At 32.3% G+C, this 21,737-nt stretch overlaps 1 protein-coding gene across 2 annotated transcripts; it reads left to right on the top strand.

Annotated features, from left to right (window-relative positions):
• The first annotated feature begins 1,902 nt into the window (after positions 1 to 1,902).
• LOC143071502 (b(0,+)-type amino acid transporter 1-like) lies at positions 1,903 to 21,546 on the top strand. Of its 2 annotated transcripts, XM_076245843.1 has the most exons (13): positions 1,903 to 2,016; positions 6,671 to 6,808; positions 9,859 to 9,960; positions 10,750 to 10,989; positions 11,934 to 12,059; positions 12,482 to 12,581; positions 13,440 to 13,484; positions 14,446 to 14,569; positions 15,245 to 15,348; positions 16,885 to 16,981; positions 18,804 to 18,953; positions 19,750 to 19,918; positions 21,320 to 21,546. In XM_076245843.1, exons 2-13 carry the CDS (start codon positions 6,703 to 6,705, stop codon positions 21,388 to 21,390), a joined length of 1,434 nt encoding a protein of 477 aa, XP_076101958.1. In that variant the 5' UTR covers positions 1,903 to 2,016; positions 6,671 to 6,702; the 3' UTR covers positions 21,391 to 21,546. The 2 variants fall into 2 exon arrangements, with proteins under 2 accessions (XP_076101958.1, XP_076101959.1); XM_076245844.1 differs by lacking the exon at positions 10,750 to 10,989.
• Positions 21,547 to 21,737: the final 191 nt, after the last annotated feature.

Below are 21,737 nucleotides of genomic sequence, written 5' to 3'. Positions count from 1 at the left end.
TAGCTTCCCAATTGTGAACTTTCTATTCCTGAGTAGCAACATTCCAGCAGCGTCTTTATATCGAGAGTTTATCTCCCAGTTGATATGATATTTCAGAGCTTGCATTACCTATCATTGTTACTTTGATAGAGGGTTGCTGCTTACAAGGAAACTATTAAAAAGTAAAATCACAAAAATACTGAATTGAGAGGAAAATCAAATCGGAAAGTCCCTAATCATAGCAAAATCAAATGACAAAACACATAAAAAACGAACCAAAGAGTTTCAGGTGGAGATGGAGTCCTCAATTCGGGAATTATACAGACTTAATCACGAGTTGCTTTAAGTTTAAAGAATAACCTGTTCACAGATGACAACGGATATATTCCAACTATCCTTCCACAATCCCGTCACCTTTTCCTCGAACTTGACTAACTGAATTAGACTAATCACCGGGTTTATACCTTCACGAATAACATGTCGGTTATAACATGTGGAACAGGATCTGCCTACCCCCATATTAATTTGTTAAATTAAATGGGATGTCCCAAAATAGATTTTAATGAGCTATAAAAAACTTCATGCTAAAGAGAAAGCATTTTGAGGGAATTTAGTTTTCTTTATCCATTTTCTTTTTTTGACAAATTAATACAATTGTCTTTTTTTTTTTTGACAGTCAAGAACATTCCACCTTTTTACTGAAACCAACAACCTCAGGTAAGATACAGGGCTCAGTGGAACCCTTTCCAAATCTTAAATAAATTAAAGGTTTTCATATGCAAAACCTTTACTTTTTGATTCGTATCACTGACATTGCCTTTTTTTGATAGGAAATTTTATCAGCTTCCAATTAGGGAAAAGCATGAAATATATAAATTCATCGATTTAAAAACCCTGGACATAGTCATACGAAATCCGCACATTCAACTTAACATACGTTTTACAAAGCTACTTTAACAAATTTTAGAAACAAAACCTTTTTAAATGTACTAATCCCTGCTACTGGGAAGTAGGTATTCTCTAACAAGCTACAATCAATGTTATCCCTGTTTTGATATCCTGTGATGTTTGTCGTTGATGGAATATGTCCGTTGTTGTTCTGCGGTTTGAATGTTGCGTTGACTATTATATTATTTGTTTATGCGTTTCTCTGTTATAAACGTTCTTGCATGTGATTGTGTTGTGTTTCTGTCACGTAGTGTGTTAGTAATATTTTTTGACATTATCATAAAGCGGGAGGTTTAACATGCAATTTCACCAGGTTCGACCCAACATTGTTTCCTTAGTCCGAAATGTGGCAGTTGTTATCAAAAAGTTTGTTTCTATGTGTGTTGGCGTTTGTTTTTGTTGCACTTCGGTGTTCCTGTTGTTGCTTTATTTTCTTCTTATAGTTGTTTTGTTGCACTGAGTGTTGGTTTGTTACTCGGATTTGTTTTTTTCTGATCCGATTCATGACTTTCGAACACCAGTATACTGATATTGCCTTTATTATTCGGCATCATTTTGGCAAAATCAAACATATAATACATTTCAAAGTTCTTATGTTTTTCACACAAACACTAAAATCGCCTTCATATGGGCTGCGTCGGATAAAAATCGACCTTATGCAAATCAGTATCAATACATCTGATAACCTATTTCGGGTTGGAAAAATCCCAATGGAAAAACTTAATGTTTGATATTAGACTGTTATAAGACCCCTACAAAATTCATCCCTTGTCTTGTATTTGAATGTTTGATAATCAACCAAAAAAAGTTCCAAAATCAATCAAAGTGTTATAGATATACCGGTACACATGCACATGCATAAGGCCGATTTATATCCGACTCAGCTCATATGTTGTTTGACTTACTTTCCTTAACGTAGGTTACATTTTGACAGCGGATAGTGCCCTTGTTACCTGTAAGATGATATGTAATTAGGTAATAATATATTTAACTGTTTACAACGTATATACTTATCCGACTACACTTCTTACGTAATATCTTCTGTAATGCAACAAAGAGCTAGACATCTAGGAATTAGTCAGTAAAAAGGTAATTTATATTTTCATTTCAATGAAGGCATTCGAGACAGGTTTCTAAAGTGTTTCTTTTTTGCTAGTTTTTTTTTAAATTGTAATGCCAATAGAGTAGTTTCAAACGATCCTTACCAAAATGAATAATTGTGTTGCAAGGTTATTTATCTGTTATAAAGATCATACAAATCTGTAAAGGGTCACAGTGAATTGTTACGTTTTGGAAGCAGTTCTTGATAATAGATATATTAAAATACTTTTCATACGAGCAAAATCCTTTTGCAACTTTTGTGCGCATACCTAAATTAATGCACATACATGTCAGCTATGTGATAACTTTCTTGAGTACGAAAAATTCACAGGTCAGCTATGTAAATAAATAAAGGCAACAGTAGTAAAACGGTGTTCAAAAGTCATAAATCGATTGAGACAAAACAAATCCGGGTTTCAAACTAACACCGAGGGAAACACATCAACAATACGAGGAAGACAAAGAAACAATATAAACATTGAAGTGCAACAAAAACAAGCGCAAACATACATAGAAACGATCTATTTGATAACTACTGCTATATTCCTGACTTAGTACAGGACCTTTAAAACAAAAAGGTGGGTTAACCTGGTTTAATGGCTAGCCAACCTCCCGCTTCATGATAATGTTAAAATATTTATCGCTATAATGACAACACTAAGGGACAGAAACACGGCACAAACACACGCAAGTCTGAGACCATTCATCACAGAGAAACGCACATACAAATAATATAATAGTCGACCCAACATGCAAATCGCAGAACAACACCGTACATATTCCATCAACGACAAATACAACAGGATATACAAAACAGTGACGCGCTTTCGTACCTAACATGCAATTTCGAACTTTATACAATTATTTTTATAATAAACGTCCAAACAATTTTCATGACAATGATGGTATGGAAAGACAGTTTTATAATTATTTGGACTATAACAGATTATTTAACAGAAACAATAATAGAAACATCAAACATAAATACATGAATAGTGGATATACATGTAGGAATCTAACTCGATGGTACTCTAAAGTGCGATGGTAACGCTAAAGTGCGATGGTCTACGCTAAAGTACGATGGCGTCTCATGCTAAAGTGCGATGCTTGTTTGTTCGCTAAAGTACGATGGTGTGTCACGCTAAAGTGTAATGGTCCAAATGGTAAGATTCGAAGTAATAAAACATCGAGGTTAAAAATTTCTTGTTGCAAAAGCTATTATGCTAAGGTAAAACATATGTGATAGGCTTTACAATTTACCGGTAGACTGAAGTGATTGTTTCTAAATTAACAAGCCCGACCTAGTAATAATTGCTATAAAGGTAATTTATGTTTTGCAAATATTTTAAATCATGTACTAGTAAAATAAATTTTTAACAATTCGGAGCGTATTGAATATTTGGATAATTGGTGCAGAATGCCGTTCACACTAATGTTGCAACCTCCCTTACATTTGTCACTGAAAATCAAAAAATACAAAATTCGTTCATTGTCGGGATATGCAACATTTATTTGTATAAGTTTTAATCTAAATGCGAGAGAAATGCAATGTTCGCCTTCCTTCTCCTTTTTCGTATCGAGTACAAATACATGTTTTATTTTCCTACAATGCACAGTACGAACTAATGTTTTAGCAGACAATTTATAGTTCACTCATGCAAATTAAACATGTATCCCTATTTAGTTTACCGACGTTACTTTTCATTAAAATCGACGGCATTTTAACGAGGATTACAAAGTAAATAGTTATCAAAGGTACCAGGATTATAATTTAGTACGCCAGAAATATTTATAAAGCCAAACAAGTACAAAGTTGAAGAGCATTGAGGATCCAAAATTCCAAAAAGTTGTGCCAAATACAGCTAAGGTAATCTATGCCTGGGATAAGAAAATCCTTAGTTTTTTGAAAAAATCAAAGTTTTGTAAACGGGAAATTTATAAAAATTACCACATTATTGATATTCATGTCAACACCAAAGTGTGAGTAAACTGCCACATAAACAATGATTCGAATGTATCCGTTCCCTTCAAATAGAAGTAGGATAAGTATGCGTATACTATTTGGTATTTATATAGTAAATGGTCGACTGTAGGATACAAGTCCTTCTTCCAGCACTCGAAAAAAAATAAAAGTTGTGATTCAACCGACAAAGAACGTTAAATTAAATCAATTAATCGTAAGTCATGGACATTTCGTGTAAAAATTGTTAATCAAATATTCCTAATCTATCTTCCGGCATGTTCATTTTTGGTTTGTATTTAAACGACTGTTAATGTCATTATCGAACTACGTTTATAACGTCTATATTTTGCGCACCATCGGACTTTAGCGTATGGAAGCATCGCACTTTAGCGTGACCATCGTACTTTAGCATCCCCATCGCACTTTAGAGTCCTACATAAATAATACCGAGACAAGTCATATTAGGGAATATAATAATAGCAACTAACTCATCATAAATACCAGGATTAAATTTTCTCGACAAAACGGGCTATTCATCTACAAATAGCTCATAAGTGACGCTCGAATCAAGAAAGTCAGAACGGCAAAAGGAAACGCAATGAGGACTCAAATTCCGAAAGGTAATGCAAAATACAGATAAGGTAATCTATTCCTGGGATAGAACATATTTAGTATTTCGAAGACTCTAAGTTTTGTAAACAGTCAATTTCATAATTGTAACAATACAAATTACCATTCATGTCAACATTCTTTATTCTAATAATTTGTTTTTTGCAGAGTCAGCACTGTTACAACTTCATATAAGCCTAACTTACTTACTTAATAAAAATTACTATATTCTGAAGTTGTTTTAACTTATATTCAACTAAATCGACAAATCGCCAATGTTCTAACTTACAGGGCAGATGGTGTTCTTATAGTTCTTACTTACTTAATGCACGTATCAGATGTGTTACAAACTCCTTTGATATACTTATTAACTTACTTATAGTACAGGTCAGCTAAGTTACAAATTCTAATCAACTGAATGCAACCAGTGTTATTAATTCGCAAGTTTATATATTTAGCCTGGAAATAGTGCACATACCAGCTGTGTTTCAACTTTCGTAGTTCTAGTAAAGTTAATGCACAGGCCTTTATGTTTTACAACTTGCCCAGTTTTAGTTAACTTAACTCACAGGCCGTTTCCCTCCACGGTTATTTTTAGTCGGGGAATAAACCCTAGTTTGTTTTATACAAAACTGTTTATAACACCCTTAAGCAAAACCTCGTATTCGATTTACAAAAAAATCTAAGCTTTTCTGAATCTGTACATTATACCGATTAAAATGATGTCTTATTTTAAGAATTGCGACCATAAATAGTGAAATTACAGCTCTTTTCTTTTGATGTCGTGTAGTAGTGGCATATTGGCCAGTTGCAAGTAGTTGAACTGGTATATTTCAAACATTTCCCGTATCACATTTTCATGCGTTTTACAAAGAAAAAAAAATCGGTTTCTTTTGAATAAATAGAATAAAAATTATAAAAACTTCGATTGAAAACAAAACTTTACGACAAAAGAGCTTTCCAATTGTGAACTTTCCATTTCTAAGTAGCAACATTCCAGCAGCACCTGCATACGGTGTATATATCTGCCAATTGATACGATATTCCCGTGCCTGCATTTCCTATCATGATTTTCTTGATATAGGGTTGTTGCTCACAAGGAAGCTATTACAGCAAATTTTACGGACGCCATCACGAGTTGGTTGACCGTTATGGAATAACCGTTTCACAAATGATATCGAATATCTTCCTTTTGTCGTAACTACAATCCCCTTCCCTTTCATAAATGTGACCTACCGGATTAGACTATTTACCGGATTTGTTATCTCATAAGCAACACGACGGGTGCCACATGTGGAGCAAGATCTGCTTACCCTTCCGGAGCACCCGAGATCACCCCTAGTTTTTGGCGGGGTTCGGGTTGTTTATTCTTTAGTTTTCTATGTTGTGTCGTGTGTACTATTGTGTGTCTGTTTGTCCTTTCATTTTTAGCCATTGTGTTGTCAGTTTATTTTCGATTTATGAGGTTGACTGTCCCGCTGGTATCTTTTGTCCCTCTTTTATAGCTGAGTTGAGATAAAAAATGAAATAGTGTATTTCTAAGGAATGGCACTTGTAGGTTTTTGAATATAAAAAGTACATAACATATAGTATAATAAATAGAAATTTATGTTACACTGATCAGTAGTAAAGGTTAAAGAAGAAAAATCTTAACTTTTCCTGTGCAGCTTTTGGTTCCAAATATATGAGCGCATGAATAAAAATTTCATGACGTGGCAACAAGATGAAAAAAACCTTCAAAATTTTCACATAGTCTGGTTGAATTCTATCTGGTTGCAATGTACACATCTGTTATATTTGCATTAAATATACCAAATTGATGTTTTTTAAAAATTAATGTATACATTTGCACCCTCACTCAAAAAAAAAAAACAACAAAAAAAACCAACAAAATACAACAAAAAAAAACCCATAGTTGCCTTTCAAAACACATGTGAATCTAAAAACAGGTTTTGTTTGCCTTAAATAAAAGCAGAGAATATTTGAAAACTCAATTATATCTGCATCAAACACAATTCATAAAGTTTATAACTCGAAAGTGATCAACTATATCCTTATAATGTTTGATAGGTAAGCAGATAGCTGACTTACAAACTAACGAGATGGAGAACGACCATATTGGAAAAGAACCATACATAGACACGGTTCCTGTCAAACGCAGACTTGGATTTTTCAGTGGTGTTTCCATTATTGTAGGCTCAATAATTGGTAAAGTATTAATCAATCTAATACACTGTAAAAGATTATTCACAAAAACAATAAAATGTTGATAATTTTCAAAAAAATTGTATTTTATTGGAAGCATGTTATTGTTTGCATTCATGTTCAAAAGCAAATTGTCCTGTTAAGCATGCTGTATTAATTGGATAAGTTAAATTGAGATTGAGCCATGTAACAGAACTTTCTGAAGTCGGAATGACCAGTTAGTTTTAACATGTATGAACCATTGAAAATAGATTGTATATAATGCTGAAGGGAAGGTGTCCTTCAGTGTTGAAATTGACCTTAATATTTTTAGCTTTTAAAATCTTACAATTTTTTCGTAGCAATAATTATTTTCACATCACTAAGCCGATACATCTGCTAGTGGACTGAGTCCCCGATGGTATTATCAGCTCAATAGCTAGTAATCCCGTACTGATATGATTTATAACAAACATTTCTTGATTTGTCCGTAAATAAATGATGGAATTATAGAGAAACTTATTAAGGTTTCAACTCCCTCCTTCAAAGTTGACCTTATATTTATTTGACTATTTGTATGTACTTTCTTTACCATAAAGCTCTTCAACTGCTTCGGTTCTTATACATCCTAGCTTTGAAGTTTCATATACTAGTATTCGGCCTTGATCTTTCGTGTTGAAGGTAAATAACAATAAGCAAATCGGACGCATGATTTTACAACGTGTTGTTTTTAAATTTTTACAGAACTAAAACGATACCTATGCTGGTTGAATATCAGTCCGAGATGGTATTATCAGGTCAGTAGTGGGAACTGACCTGATTTTTAACAAACCTTCAAAATTGGAATTGATAAAGAAACTAAGGTTTTCAACTAGCTCAGGCAAAATTGACCATAGACAGATTTGACTATATTTCTAGATTTTTTTTATCATATAGCTTTTCAACTGTTTAGGTTTCTTACATAACCTTAGTTTTGATATATTCGGCTTTAATTGTTTCTGATATGGGTAAATCAAGAACAGCGCCTGTTTTTTGGACGCATGATTTTATAACGTGTTGTTTTCATTATTGTGGTTATAACAGTTATTTGCATAGTTATGTTTGGCTAAACCCCTACTCCTGTATTTTCCCCGGGAGATTGTTGTGTCTAGGAATATAAGATAAACCCCCACACCTTATGGGGACAGAAGATTTATTTTTTTTTATTCGTAAGGGGCCACAATGATGTTTTTAAAAGGTAAAAAAAATCACATTTGACAATACACCAAAGTTATGACCCCTTTGGAACATATAATATACTCCTATGGAGTAGAAATAAGTTTAGTTTTATGTTATAATTCGCCAAGCTTAACCAAACATAAATTATTTAGTCAATAAACTCAACACATGTATACTATATGAATGAGCTCTCCTTGTGAGTAGAGCACTTTAATACTTTATTTTTTCTTCAAACATCAAAACCATTTCATATATTCATATTTCAATATTCATTCAAATGTTCATCTGCATCTAATAACTCATCCCAGAAAACGAAAAATAAAAATCAACAACAATCTACAAAACACAATAGATACATTATTATTACAAATTATCTTGTTACATCATTAAACCATCTTCGCTAGCCAAGGGTTACGATCCACTCCCGCTCTCTTCACCCTTGGAGGATTGAGATAATATTTCGGAGACACAAGGTAAGGATTTTTATTGGTTGCAGTAGAAACTCGCTGCATCCAATCAAAAAGCGCCTATAACATGATTACGTGTAAATGTAGAAAGTGTTTGTAAACAATTGCCACGTGTTTATTGTGCAACAAGTCTTTACATCACTAAACATACGACTATATTTAGTGACAACTTGAATGTTTTTAATCAACAAATAGAAGTTCCTGTGTATGTTTCATGCACAAATGCATGGATGTTGACGTGTATTTTCGTTTCCGGCTTTACCAAGTGGGTAGAATCTAAACTGGTCCGCCGTTCTATCTATAGCTTCGCACCGAAGGAACGGGTTGGAGCTATTGTCACATTGGCATTAATTTGATGAGTCTTACAAATTCAACGATTCGCAAAAAAATTGACCAATTAAAGTGATAGGAAATTGACCTCAAATGTTAATACTGCGATGCCGCAAAATAAACAAGTATCTGTTGATTTACCCCATGGTAGTAGCGCAGATAAATGACCCACGAGCGTGTTAACATGTTCTTGACAAACTGAGACGGCATCTTTTATTCCCTTAAGAACTCAGTAGGGTAATAAATGTGCTAATTTTTCTTTGATTTGCTATCAGTATAATATGATAATTAAACATAGCCCATGATGTACTAGTCTCGTCGAATTATTAAATCCCGTGGTCAGAATTCTGACCACGGGATTTAGGCCATACCTGTTGTCAGTGTAGCGATAAGTGAACACAACAGGGGTCCAGTTTAGGTAGAATCTAGACACTACCGTGTTTTTACCTCCAAATGGAAGAGTTCAAGTGCTACCATTGGTCAAGAATAATGTATTCGGAATGGGCGTGACTTTAATCTTCCGATAGATGGCGCGACATTGATATCACAAATGTTGGCTCAATCTGCCAAGGGTGAAGAGAGCGGGAATGGATCGTAACCCTTGGCTAGCGAAGATGCATTAAACTGGCTAACTCAAATATATCAAATGAGTGGGGTGTGGTGGGGTGCAGTGTGGTGGGGATATGTATTACGAAACGAAAGGTATGCTACTCGGAAAGGCAGAACCTCGAATAACTGGTTATAAAAATATCTATTACTTATAATAAGATTCTGCACGAGAATCACGATTCTACCCACATGTAAACGGGTAGAATACTAGTACCTGCATTGCGACATACAATAGCCAATCAAATCATAGAATAACAAACCAGGTATGCAACCATGTGCTCATCAACACGTGTTGAACATAAACAAACACAGACATGTGATTCCAATTCAATTAATAAATATATAAAAATTAGTATTAGTCAAAAACAAAGTACTATATTCTCTTTATTGTGTATTAAATATGACTGAAATAAGTGATAATACATTTAATCTATAGGTTTGTTTTCTTAGGTTCGGGTATATTCGTATCACCAAAAGGAGTTTTGGTAAATTCGGGGTCAGTTGGACTATGTCTTATAATATGGTTTGTCTGTGGATTAATCTCGGCACTAGGTAAGTATCTAAAGCTACATTGTAAAGTTAAGATATTACATAAGGTAAACATATATGACAAACTTATAAAATTGAAATATTACATTTGAAATTTAATTAATTTCCTGTTACAGTCTTACTTATTTATTCTACAATAAGGACAGTCATGAAAGATAATTATTCAATACAAATTTATTCAAACTTTACTTCAATTTATACTTATATTTATACTAAAAGACAGTATAGTTTCGTTCTAATGAATTAAGAACATACTCTTCTCTCTGGCATCGATTAACAAACTATCTGAAGTCATATTGCAATCAATTATAAATGACGAACTGACTAATTGTAAGTGATTAGATTTTTTATGGGAAAAATCTAATTATTTTACACTTACTTCAATTTTCAATTAGTTATATTATACAATTTCGGCTTTCATGAACATGAAATATAGAAACCGTAAAACCTATAATATCATTTGACGCCTTTAAGCTCTGAAGATGACTGAATCTACATTCATTTGGTATTAAAGATCATCCAACGTATCATGAGGGCCTTAGATGAATACTACAAACACACACACAAAAAAACAAATACTTTATTTGACAATCACGGAGCAGAATCATTACAATGTAAATTTCCAAACATAATATACAAATAAATTGAAAATATGTTAAACAAAGTATGTAACACGATTAATTTTGATTTAATCAATTTAACATATACTATCACAGTAAATGAAATAAGTAATTTGTAACAATATCAAAAATGATCTTACACAAGATAAATGAAAATAATGTTTTCGTTCAGGTGCCGTGATTTACGCAGAACTAGGATTGCTAATACCAAGATCCGGTGGTGACTTTAACTATCTATTAAACGTATTTGGGACGTTTCCAGCATTCATGTTCGCATGGTGCCAGTTTTTAATTATGCCATCATCCTCAGCTGTATTGAGTTTAACTCTAGCTGAATATTTCTCAAAAGTTATATTCGATGATTGTGGACCAAATAATATGATTCTGAAACTGTTTGCCTGTGCAGTAATTAGTATGTACGGTGAAGTATACGCGCATAGGTAGTTAAACTGAACAAATCTAAGAATAGTGTCCGTTTACCAAGAAATTAATAACAAACACATTACAGGCCTTCCGCGACTATTATTTGATGGCCTGCAATAAGGGACCAACAATTTTATGTGTTGTTGTTAATATTTTTAAGATCAAAATCGGTCATTCATGATACAGAAAAAAGAAAATTTAAATTACTACAACTTATTAATGTGTGCTTTAAAGCATTTAATTATAACTTGATAGAAATACAAAATTAGTCTATTGTTTACAGTTTTTATCTCAGAGGCTTAATTTGTCCTTCCATTATACCAATCGGCCAAAACTCAGTTTTCTAGTAACATCAAAACAATTTCTTCGCATGAACAACTGGTGAAATATTACATCACATTGCTTGTGAAAAGTTTTAAGCACAACACAAGTGCTTTATGTATTGAAACAATTTTTACCGTTGAATTTAATAACCGACTTTGAACTCAACTAATCAGGCAACAAGTTGAAAAAACCCTGAATGTGAAATCTTCTATCATATCGACAAAGTATTATGAATTGTTCTCAGTATTGTTTGTTTTTTTACTTGACGTTGTAACGAAGAGAACTCGCCATGAAAACGCAATATACTCTGGCAGATGAAAATTGAAATAACTCAAAAATTTGAAAATGCCTGTACCAAGTTAGTAATATGACAGTTGTTGTCCATTCATTTTGTGTGTTTTATCATTTGATTTTGCCATTTTATTAAGGACTTTCCGTTTTTAATTTGCCTCAGAGTTCAGTATTTTTGTGATTCAAACGAGTAGAAAAAAAATTATACACAAGAAAACATGTATGACCTAAAATGACCACAACATTTAAAATAAAACAAGAAAATAATCAAAGAAAGAAAAGTCGTGTTTGCACATTTCAATTTATTTTATATTGCAGTAAGCACTGGAATAATAAACTGTATCAGTGTAAAACTATCAGCACGAACACATATACTGTTTACTGTTTTGAAAGTTGCTGGATTACTTATGATAATTATTGGAGGTTTAGTCAAGATATTGAAAGGTAGAAACTATTTCGTTAAATTAAACTGTGAGGTGAAGGGTTATGTTGGAGGAAGTACTGCTGAAGTATCATGAATGATGAAAATATTGAGTATTATTCGATAAAAATGATTTTTTTATACCTACCTTTTTATAAAACAACATTCAGATATATAATTATGGAATAAAGAGTTACTGACAGACTTATATGATGACAAAAAACCACTTTTTACGTCCAGATACACAATCAAAGAATTTTACTATTATATATGAAAATTAGGAGATGTGATTAGATTGCAAAATTCGGTAGACTGATTTCTTTTTTATTTCACTCTTTTCACTCTTCATGTTTTACAAGTAACTCAAGTTAAGGCAGCATTCAAATAAATGAAATTAAAACTTCCATAACAGTCCTAAAAAACAACAACATTTGTTCAATTGTAGGTGAGTTTGGAAGTATGTCGTCAGGATTTGAAGGGAGTTCCACCAATCCTACAAGTATTGCCATGGCAATCTACAGTGGAATGTTTACATATGGCGGATGGTGAGAACATTCTTATTCAACAACAACCAACAACGTCGCCGTTTAAAATTTGATGAATAATGGAAACTTTTTATCCCATCCATATAGTATCTCTTATACAATTGCAGTCGCACATTTATATTGTTTCTTAAAAAACGGTACATTTATATAATTACCCAGGTCCAGAATGCGATTTTACCGGTATTTTCAGAAACAGTGGCTATTAAGACAGAAAAAAACTATATGACAATATGTATTTCTTATATCTATATTACCTTCATTCCCTACTGCTTAAATATATTATATATAAACAATCCATACATAATTAAGTAAATATATATCAATTACATGTGGTCCATTCCTTTTAAAGTTTACTTTAAATTAATGCGATTAATAACAGTAAAAGCCCGTAAAAAGCTGGCATACTAGACGAGTAAAAGCCCGTAAAAAGCCGACATACTAGACGGAGTAAAAGCCCGTAAAAAGCCGGCATACTAGACGAGTAAAAGCCCGTAAAAAGTCCGTAAAAAGCCGGCATACTAGACGAGTAAAAGCCCGTAAAAAGCTGGCATACTAGACGAGTAAAAGCTCGTAAAAAGCCATGGCACAAGAAAACATTTTGTGCTTCAGCATTGATAGCAAAACAAAGTTATCAGATAAAAAAAAAGTTGAAAGTAAACAATATGAACCCACAAAGTCTTATAGTATAAGGCTAAAGAAAACATAAATGAATAATACCGAATCAATGAATCCACATACCTAAACATGAGATCAAAGATATGTTTATGCACAGTATAAGTAAATATCAAAAACACTTACATGCATTTTATTTCAGTCTTTGCCTTTTTATATTGAAAATCTTTTAAGTTCAAATTGTAGGCAAAACTTAAATCATGTGTTGGAGGAACTAGACAACCCTAAACGGTAAGAAAAAAAAACAATGTTGATAACCTTCATTCACCGATAGACAGCGATCAATATACACTGTATTGTATACCCTCTTCCTCTTATTGTGAAATTTTTATCGAAAATGGAATGCTTAATAAATACTTTCACTATGTACATAAGTCTAAAATTTATGATGTTTTTTTAAGTAAGTTAATTTTCATTTAAAAAAGAAATCCTTAAAACAAACTGTTTTGGTAAAAAATGATAATTTGGACATGATAATTATACAGTTATGACCTATGTAATACTTTAATTGTCGGATAAAATAATTGTATTCATTCACTGAAGTTAGATAACTCTAAAAGGGTAGAAAGATTTATGAGAAATATGATTTATTTAAGGGATTGGAAAATATTGCTTTTTATTTACAAAACATACCACAAAGCAAATCAAATCACAGGTCAAAAGAATAACAACACCATGGCCAAAACGTAAACAGTTTCTGGTTACAAAAGATAGAACATCATGATATCCACGGCCATTTGTGACATATTATCCTTTACGATCAACCATGTGTTCTTTGCGTTAAACTTTCGAAGAAATAATTTCATCTTTTATGAGCTTCACTTGTTAGCAGCAACACTTTATCAAAGAAGGCAGCGAAACAGAAAACATTAATGTCTAAAAGCTAATTATATGCAGAATTATCGTATGCTAGTACAATAAAGATTTAAACGCAATACATATCGTATACATATTCAACAATGTGTTTTCCAACTTTCATGAGCTTCCCTTGTTATCATCAATCCTATATCTAAAAAAGGCATAATATGAAAAAGTAAATATTGATAATACAAAGCTGATTATATCCAGAATTATCATATAAGTGCAATTAAGAATTGAACGCAATACATATTATCCACATGTTCACTTCTTTGAAACAAAGGATACTGATAGCATTGACGTTTTTCACAATTTATATACAATTTATTTTCAGAAATTTGCCATTATGTGTGATTACATCAATAACACTTGTGACCGTAATTTATTCACTTGTCAACATATCCTACTTTTCTGTATTATCAAAAGATGAATTCCTATCATCATGGGCAGTAGCAGTGGTAAATACAAAATACAAAAATTAAGAGAGGAAACAAGTATACTTGTAAAAAAACATTTTTATCTCTTCAAAAACTGAAAAAGGTTCATTAATAAATTGGTAATTTCATACTTAGTACTTAGTATATAATTTTATTCATTATGTAAAAACTTTTATCTGAATATTTGTCGTAATTGACAATATTGCGAGAATAACCTAAATTTTCGCGGATAAGCATTTGTTCGCGGTAGATTTGTTTGCAGATTTGTATTTGTATCTTCAGCAAAACTGTTTTAGCATACTAAGTGGATATTAAATTCGTATATCAACTCAGGACATGAAACACCATAGCAAAAAGAGAAGATAAAACAAATAAATGAAAAGACGAACAACTTCCTACGAAAATCTACACAAAAGAAAAACAAATATAATCGGGTTTGGCAAGCCAGTTAACTAAACCTTCTTAATATATTTTTTATGTGATATTGTAATTTTAGAATAATAACAATAATGAGAAATTAACCTCGCAACACAATTGGACATCAAAACCATTTAGATAAATTACTAATATATTAGTGACTATAACATATGCCAACCACTACATTTGTATAATAATAAGTGCAGACAGTTTTAGGTTAAATGGCATTCTGTATGCATATACATTTTGGTAAATGGCTTTGATTTTTTTTTATTTCAGACATGGGCAAAGTACGAAATCAGCTCAGCTGTTGTTATCATTCCTATTATAGTGGCATGTTCAAGCTATGGGACATTAACGATAGCCTTCTTTATCAGTAGTCGGTAAGTGAATAATTTGTCAATTCAAGACAACTGTTTATGTCATATCTATTTCACGAAAAAGCCACCATTATGTTTAAAATGGATTCTTATAACTTTAAATGCTACAGTCAGCTTGTTCTTAGTTTTCGTTTTCAGTTATTTTTTTTTAAAAAGACCATAGTGCATTTGTTTTCTAGAAAAAAAACCATTTGCATACATTCGTTAGATATTCGCCTCCTTTTCATTAGTGGAGTCAAAATAAATTTGACAGGAATTCGAATAATGTATAGAATTTAGGCGAGATTAATAACCTAAGTTCAAAATTCTATAATCGATTAGACAGAAACTGAGCGAATCTCATAAACCACAATGGAGCGATACTATGTGCATCGACAGGTTTGACGTCTCCAGTTATGCATATACCAACTGTCATTCAAACGCATACCTAGAAAACATATCATAATCGTGAAGGTTTACATTTGTTTTAATCATTTCACTACTTTACAAATGACAAATTGACTTCCAATGCAGTTCTTGAGTCATATTATTCATGTTTAAATATCATTTCCTAGAACAGTTAATGGCAAAATATTTGACGACTTAGCAGTTGCAATGATATTAGAACCATGTACAATGAATTATCCTTCCGCGACTATTACTTGATGGCCTTTCAATAAGGGACCAACAATATCTTTATTATCATCTATTCTACTTAATTACATAGCGTGAAAATATTTGTAAAAGTAGTAGTTAAACCACTAAGCGTTTTGTATCTTCTTATTCAATAAATCATTACAAACTGCAGTTGAGAAAATTGTATCTTTATACAAATTCATTTTTGACAACTTAACCTATAATGTCTGTTTATTTTTCTTCACACTTTGTGTCAATATAATGGAATACTATGCGACTGCCATACAATTGAGATATTTAGCTAGCTATAAAACCAGGTTTGGGCCACCATTTTCTAGGCATGGAACAGCCAGGCCAAGTAAGGAATATGCCAGTTGTTCTTTTGTAGACGAAACGCCCATCTGGCGTATATACAAAATTTAGTCCTGGTGTCTATGATGAGTTTATTTACAACCACTGGGTCAATGCCACTGCTGGTGGAGATTTATTTCCCCGAGGGTATCACCAGCCCAGTAGTTAGCACTTTTTGTGCTGACATGAATTATCATTGATATGGTTATATTTATAAATTAACTATTTACATAATTTAGAATTTTTGAAAACTAAGGCTTTTCTACCTTAGGCATATATTACCTTAGCTGTATTTGGCAAAACTTTTAGGAATGTTGGTCCTTAATGCTGTTCAATTTCGTACTTTATTTGGCCTTTCAACTTTTTTGGATTCGAGCGTCACTGATGAGTCTTTTGTAGACGAAACGCGCGTCTGGCGTTTATACAAAATTGAGTCCTGGTGTCTATGATGAGTTTATTTCCATTCGTTTGATGGGTCTGAGCATTCGATTTGGCCATTTGATAGTACTTTCCTTTATGAATTTTTCTTTGAGTTCGGTTCTTTTGTTATTTCAATTTATATATTATTTATAGGCTTTCTTTTGCTGCAGCTCGTGCAGGTTTGTTTCCGGAAATTTTGTCGTACTTGAACGTAAACAGTAATGTTCCAGTACCGTCAACTATTCTTATTGTAAGTACTTTGGTCTGATGGAAAGTTAATGGTGTGTAAACATTTTATTTATATGTAATATTTTTTCAGTTTGCTTTCGACTTATGAGTTTAGCTATCCTTCTATTTTTTTCCCGTCAGTCTTGAATTATTAACATTTACTTCCTTCGAGTTATTTTAGTCTTCAGTACCCAATATTCGTTATTTTATGTACGTTTTGCATCCAGTTAATTAAACAACTAATATGGTTGAACGCTTTCATAGTGACAGATTGTTTTGAGAGAGCAATTTCTCTTGTACGTAAAAGACATCCTTGTAGATTTTGAAAAAGAGCTGACAAATGACGGTTCAGTCAGAACTCGCTAAGTGGAAAGGGAACTATATAAGTTGTTTCTCAATCCACTATACATTAATATGTTTCAACTAAACTAGTGATGCGGTGATAACTTTATCGTTAATAAAATAATGAAATACAAAAATTAGAGCCTCCAAGGAGAGCCTGTGTCGCCCATATGGTATTTTTATTTACAATTGATGAATAAAATAATGGAACCGTCATACTGCATTTTTTCCTATGCTCTATTTTTAGCCATGTCTACCATTTTGGTTGGCAGGTAGGGTCATAGGATACATTCGTAAATGCTAAATACCCCAATGCTTATTGTGGCCAAGTTTGGTTAAATTTGTCTCCGTTGTTTCAGAAGAAGACTTTTGTAAAAGATTACAAAAAATTAAGAAAATTGTTAAATTTGACTTTACAGAGTAATAACTCCTTATGGGGTCAATTGACCATTTTGGTCTTGTTGACTTATTTGTAGATCTTACATTGCTGAACATTATTGCTGTTTACAAATAATCACTATCTATAATAATATTCAAAATAATAACCAAAAACAACAAAATTTCCTTAAAATTACTTATTCAGGGAAAACAACCTAAGAACAGTTTGTCGGAATCGTCTGAAAATTTCAGGACAAGTATATCTTAAACTCATGTACATTATAATCTCCGTCAAATTTGCTCTAAATGTTTTAGTTTCAGAGATATAAGCCCAAAACTGCATTTTACCCCTATGTTCTATTTTTAGCTATGTCGGCCATGTTGTTGGCTGGTGGGTTCATCGGACACATTTTGTAAACTAGATACCCTAATAATGATTGTGAAGTTTGGTCAACTTGTCTGAAAAGTTTCAGATGAGAAAATTTTTGTAAGATTACTAAAATTACAAAAAATTGTTTAAAATTTACTCTAAAGGACAACAACTCTTTATGAGATCAATTGACCGTTTTGGTCATTTTTCTTATTTATAGATCTGACTTTGCTGAACATTATTGCTGTTTAAAGTTTATCTCTGTCTATAATAATATTCAAGATAATAACCAAACACTGCAACGGATTGTCCGATTCGTCTGAAAGATTCAGGACATATAGATCTAGACCTGATAAACAATTTTACCCGTCAATTTGCTCTAAATGTTTTGGTTTCAGAGATATAAGCCAATACTACATTTTACCCTTTGTTCTATTTTTAGCCATGGCGGCCATTTAGGTTGGTTGGCCAAGTCACTGGTCCAATTTTAAAACTAGATACCCAAATGATGATTGTGGCCAAGTTTGATTAAATTTGGCACAGTAGTTTCAGAGGAGAAGATTTTTGGAAAAGTTTTACGACGACAAAGGACGACGGACGACAGACGCCAAGTGATCAGAAAAAGCTCACTTTGCCCTTCTGGCCATTTTTGCTAAGAAAGAGATAGAAACCGTAAAAACAATCCTTTTGTGCTAAATATCATTAATGATACTATATATATATATTTATTTTTTTTTATCTGACTTCGGTTTAGGTTATGTTATCGGTTGTTATGACAATACCAGCAGACATTGGCATGATTATCAATGTTATAAGCTTTATATTTTGGATATTTCTCGGAGTTAATATGGTAGCTTTCATGGTACTGAGATACAAAATGAAGGATGTCAAAACATCTATAAAGGTAAATGACATTATCAAAGAAACAAAATCGACCTCTTATTAAATTACGCAATACAAAAATGCATTTTTGTACAAAATAAATGTTTGTATCTTATTTATAAAATACTTGTCTTGAATTGTTGTTTAGCGTCATTTTCTGTGATAGAGAGTTTATGCATATTTAATTGTCTTAGAAATTTGGTTTGTGTACACACAAAAAAACTCAGAATTGGTCTTTTCAACCCAACCGTACCAATCTGCTTTTTGTTTTTTGTTTTGGTTTTATTTTTGTACCCTATCCACATGATTAATATTACCTTCAACACAACTCTCCGGTAGTTAAACGAATGCCGCGTTGCGAACTGAAAATTCGGACTAAAAAATACACTAACTGTACCAATCTTGTTGCCCCAGATGCGCATTTTGATGATTAATGTTTCTTCGTAATGCTCGAGGCAAATCTAAACATAATAAAACGTTACAGATTCGATAAAATCAAGACGGGATTAAAGTAAAGCCAAACCAGAACAAAGAATCAGATACTTAAACTATTGAAATATCGAGACACGTATATACATTGTCAATCTAAAAAGAAATGAGTCCTAACAAAAATATTAAAGAGCATAGTAACAGCTAACACCTAAAACAAAAGCTCAAAGTAATACCGATTTACATCAGAACCATGCTTGCAATATATTTATCTTTTAAAATAAAAGTATTGTAATTTGTGAATGTACTTGTGATGGGCAAGTTAACTGTGAAGGTGATTGCAATTTTCTTGACAATTCATACATTAATTTAGTTCTATTGATTACCAGGTTCCATTGATATTGCCTTTTATATTGCTGATGATATGCATCTTCCTAGTTGTGGCACCATTCCTAGAACCTGTTCGAACTGAATTCTGGTATGCATTGGGTTATCTTGTACTCGGAGCTATCTTGTATATCCCATTTGTGCTCCTCCATTTTCGCTTACCGGGTATAGGTAAGTCAAGTTTTGTATTTTTATTATAGAATTTTTTAAGAATCAAGGCACACAATATCAAAAGTCATGCTAGGGAAGGTTAAACTTATTATAGGAATTTTAACCTAGATAGATGTATAATGTGTTTCATCAACTCATTAGATGAGTTCTGAATCTTTGAATTATACTTTTATTCTCAGTATTTCCTTTAATCATAAAAAGAAGTACACAATCTCTACAATTAGGAGCAACTACATAGTTATATGTGAATTGATATAAAATATACATTAGTTTCTCTTTCCTTAAATTTGGTGTCCATAAAAGAAGTTCGCTAGGAAACGTATTTTTTTTTCACAAATAACATTTTTCTAATGATTACGAACTACATCCTATAAATGGAAAAAATAAAGAAATGCCGTTGTGATTGTTAATGAGGTAAAAAACATTCTGAACAACCATTCTCAAAACGACAATAAGTGACCTGTGTTATTTGAATTTGTTATTGCTTAATGATTATATTTGCATCTTTATTTCCTCATGATCTCTGTATTTTAGTTTTTGGAACATACATTTCATTTAAGAGTCAGTTAAAAAAAGGTGTATTAGCTATGAGAAATAAAGAAAAAACATTAAAAAGAAGATGTGGTATGATTGCCAATGAGACAACTATCCACAAAAGACCAAAATGACACAGACATTAACAACTATAGGTCACCCTACGGCCTTCAACAATGAGCAAAGCCCATACCGCATGGTCATCTATAAAAGGCCCCGATAAGACAATGTAAAACAATTCAAACGAGAAAACTAACGGCCTTATTTATGTAAAACAATGAACGAAAAACAAATATATAACACAAAAACAAACGACAACCACTGAATTACAGGCTCCTGACTTGGGACAGGCACATACCTAAATTTTGTTCAGTCATTAAAAAGTCAAATAGTAAAATAATGATTTTCTTTTAGCTGCCATTTTTTTCTGAATCCATATTCACCTGACCTTGAATTTAAATATTTAGCAAGAGGTTAGTTTCGCATGTATCATGCGTGTTAAACCATTAAAGAAAAAGAATGTCAACATTGAAAGTGAATGAAAGGTAATTCATTTCGTTGACTGATGCAATTCACAAAATATTTTCTCATACAGGCAAAAAACAATGATGACCCTTTTTAACCTTTGACATGAAATCAAACAAACCTAGAAAAATTCAATTGCACGTGGTCGGTCACAACATATTTATATTTATGTTTATATATATATATCGGGTTGATTAGATGGCAAGAAGACGAAAATACACTCGTAATGCTGATATATTTCACCCACTTATTGTGATTTTGATATACGTTTTAGTATGTAATACATCAAATATTAGAAATTAAGTACAATATGTGAACATGATTTTTTTTCTTTTGTTTTAGATGGAGTAACTAAATTCTGCCAGTCTTTGATGATTGTTGCACCAGCGACAAAACCTGACGAAATATCTTAATTTGAAGATGTTTAATCATTCTATGTAAACAGATGATAATGGATTATCTCATGTTTTTATTTTGACCACGATGGAAAACACTTTATTACATAACTTGACACTCGAACTCTTGGTAAACCAAAATGAAAGTACGTCTAATATAAACTAAATATGAAATGTTTATTGTTGTTCACTCATGGTGTATCTACACTACTAAATGAAGAGACCAATTTCATTGAGTTGCAACTCCTCTGAAACCATAAAAATCGGAAATATACTCGTTGAAACTAAGAATCCTTGCATCAACTCTTGGGGGTTCCCGTTGCAAGACATGCAAGCTGCAGCTATCCAATATAACATAATTAGGT

The sequence above is a fragment of the Mytilus galloprovincialis genome, chromosome 4 (assembly GCF_965363235.1).
Source record: "Mytilus galloprovincialis chromosome 4, xbMytGall1.hap1.1, whole genome shotgun sequence".
Lineage (NCBI taxonomy): Eukaryota > Metazoa > Mollusca > Bivalvia > Mytilida > Mytilidae > Mytilus > Mytilus galloprovincialis.
The sequence above is the reverse complement of the archived record's forward strand: the minus strand, read 5'-3'. Positions and strand labels throughout refer to the sequence as shown.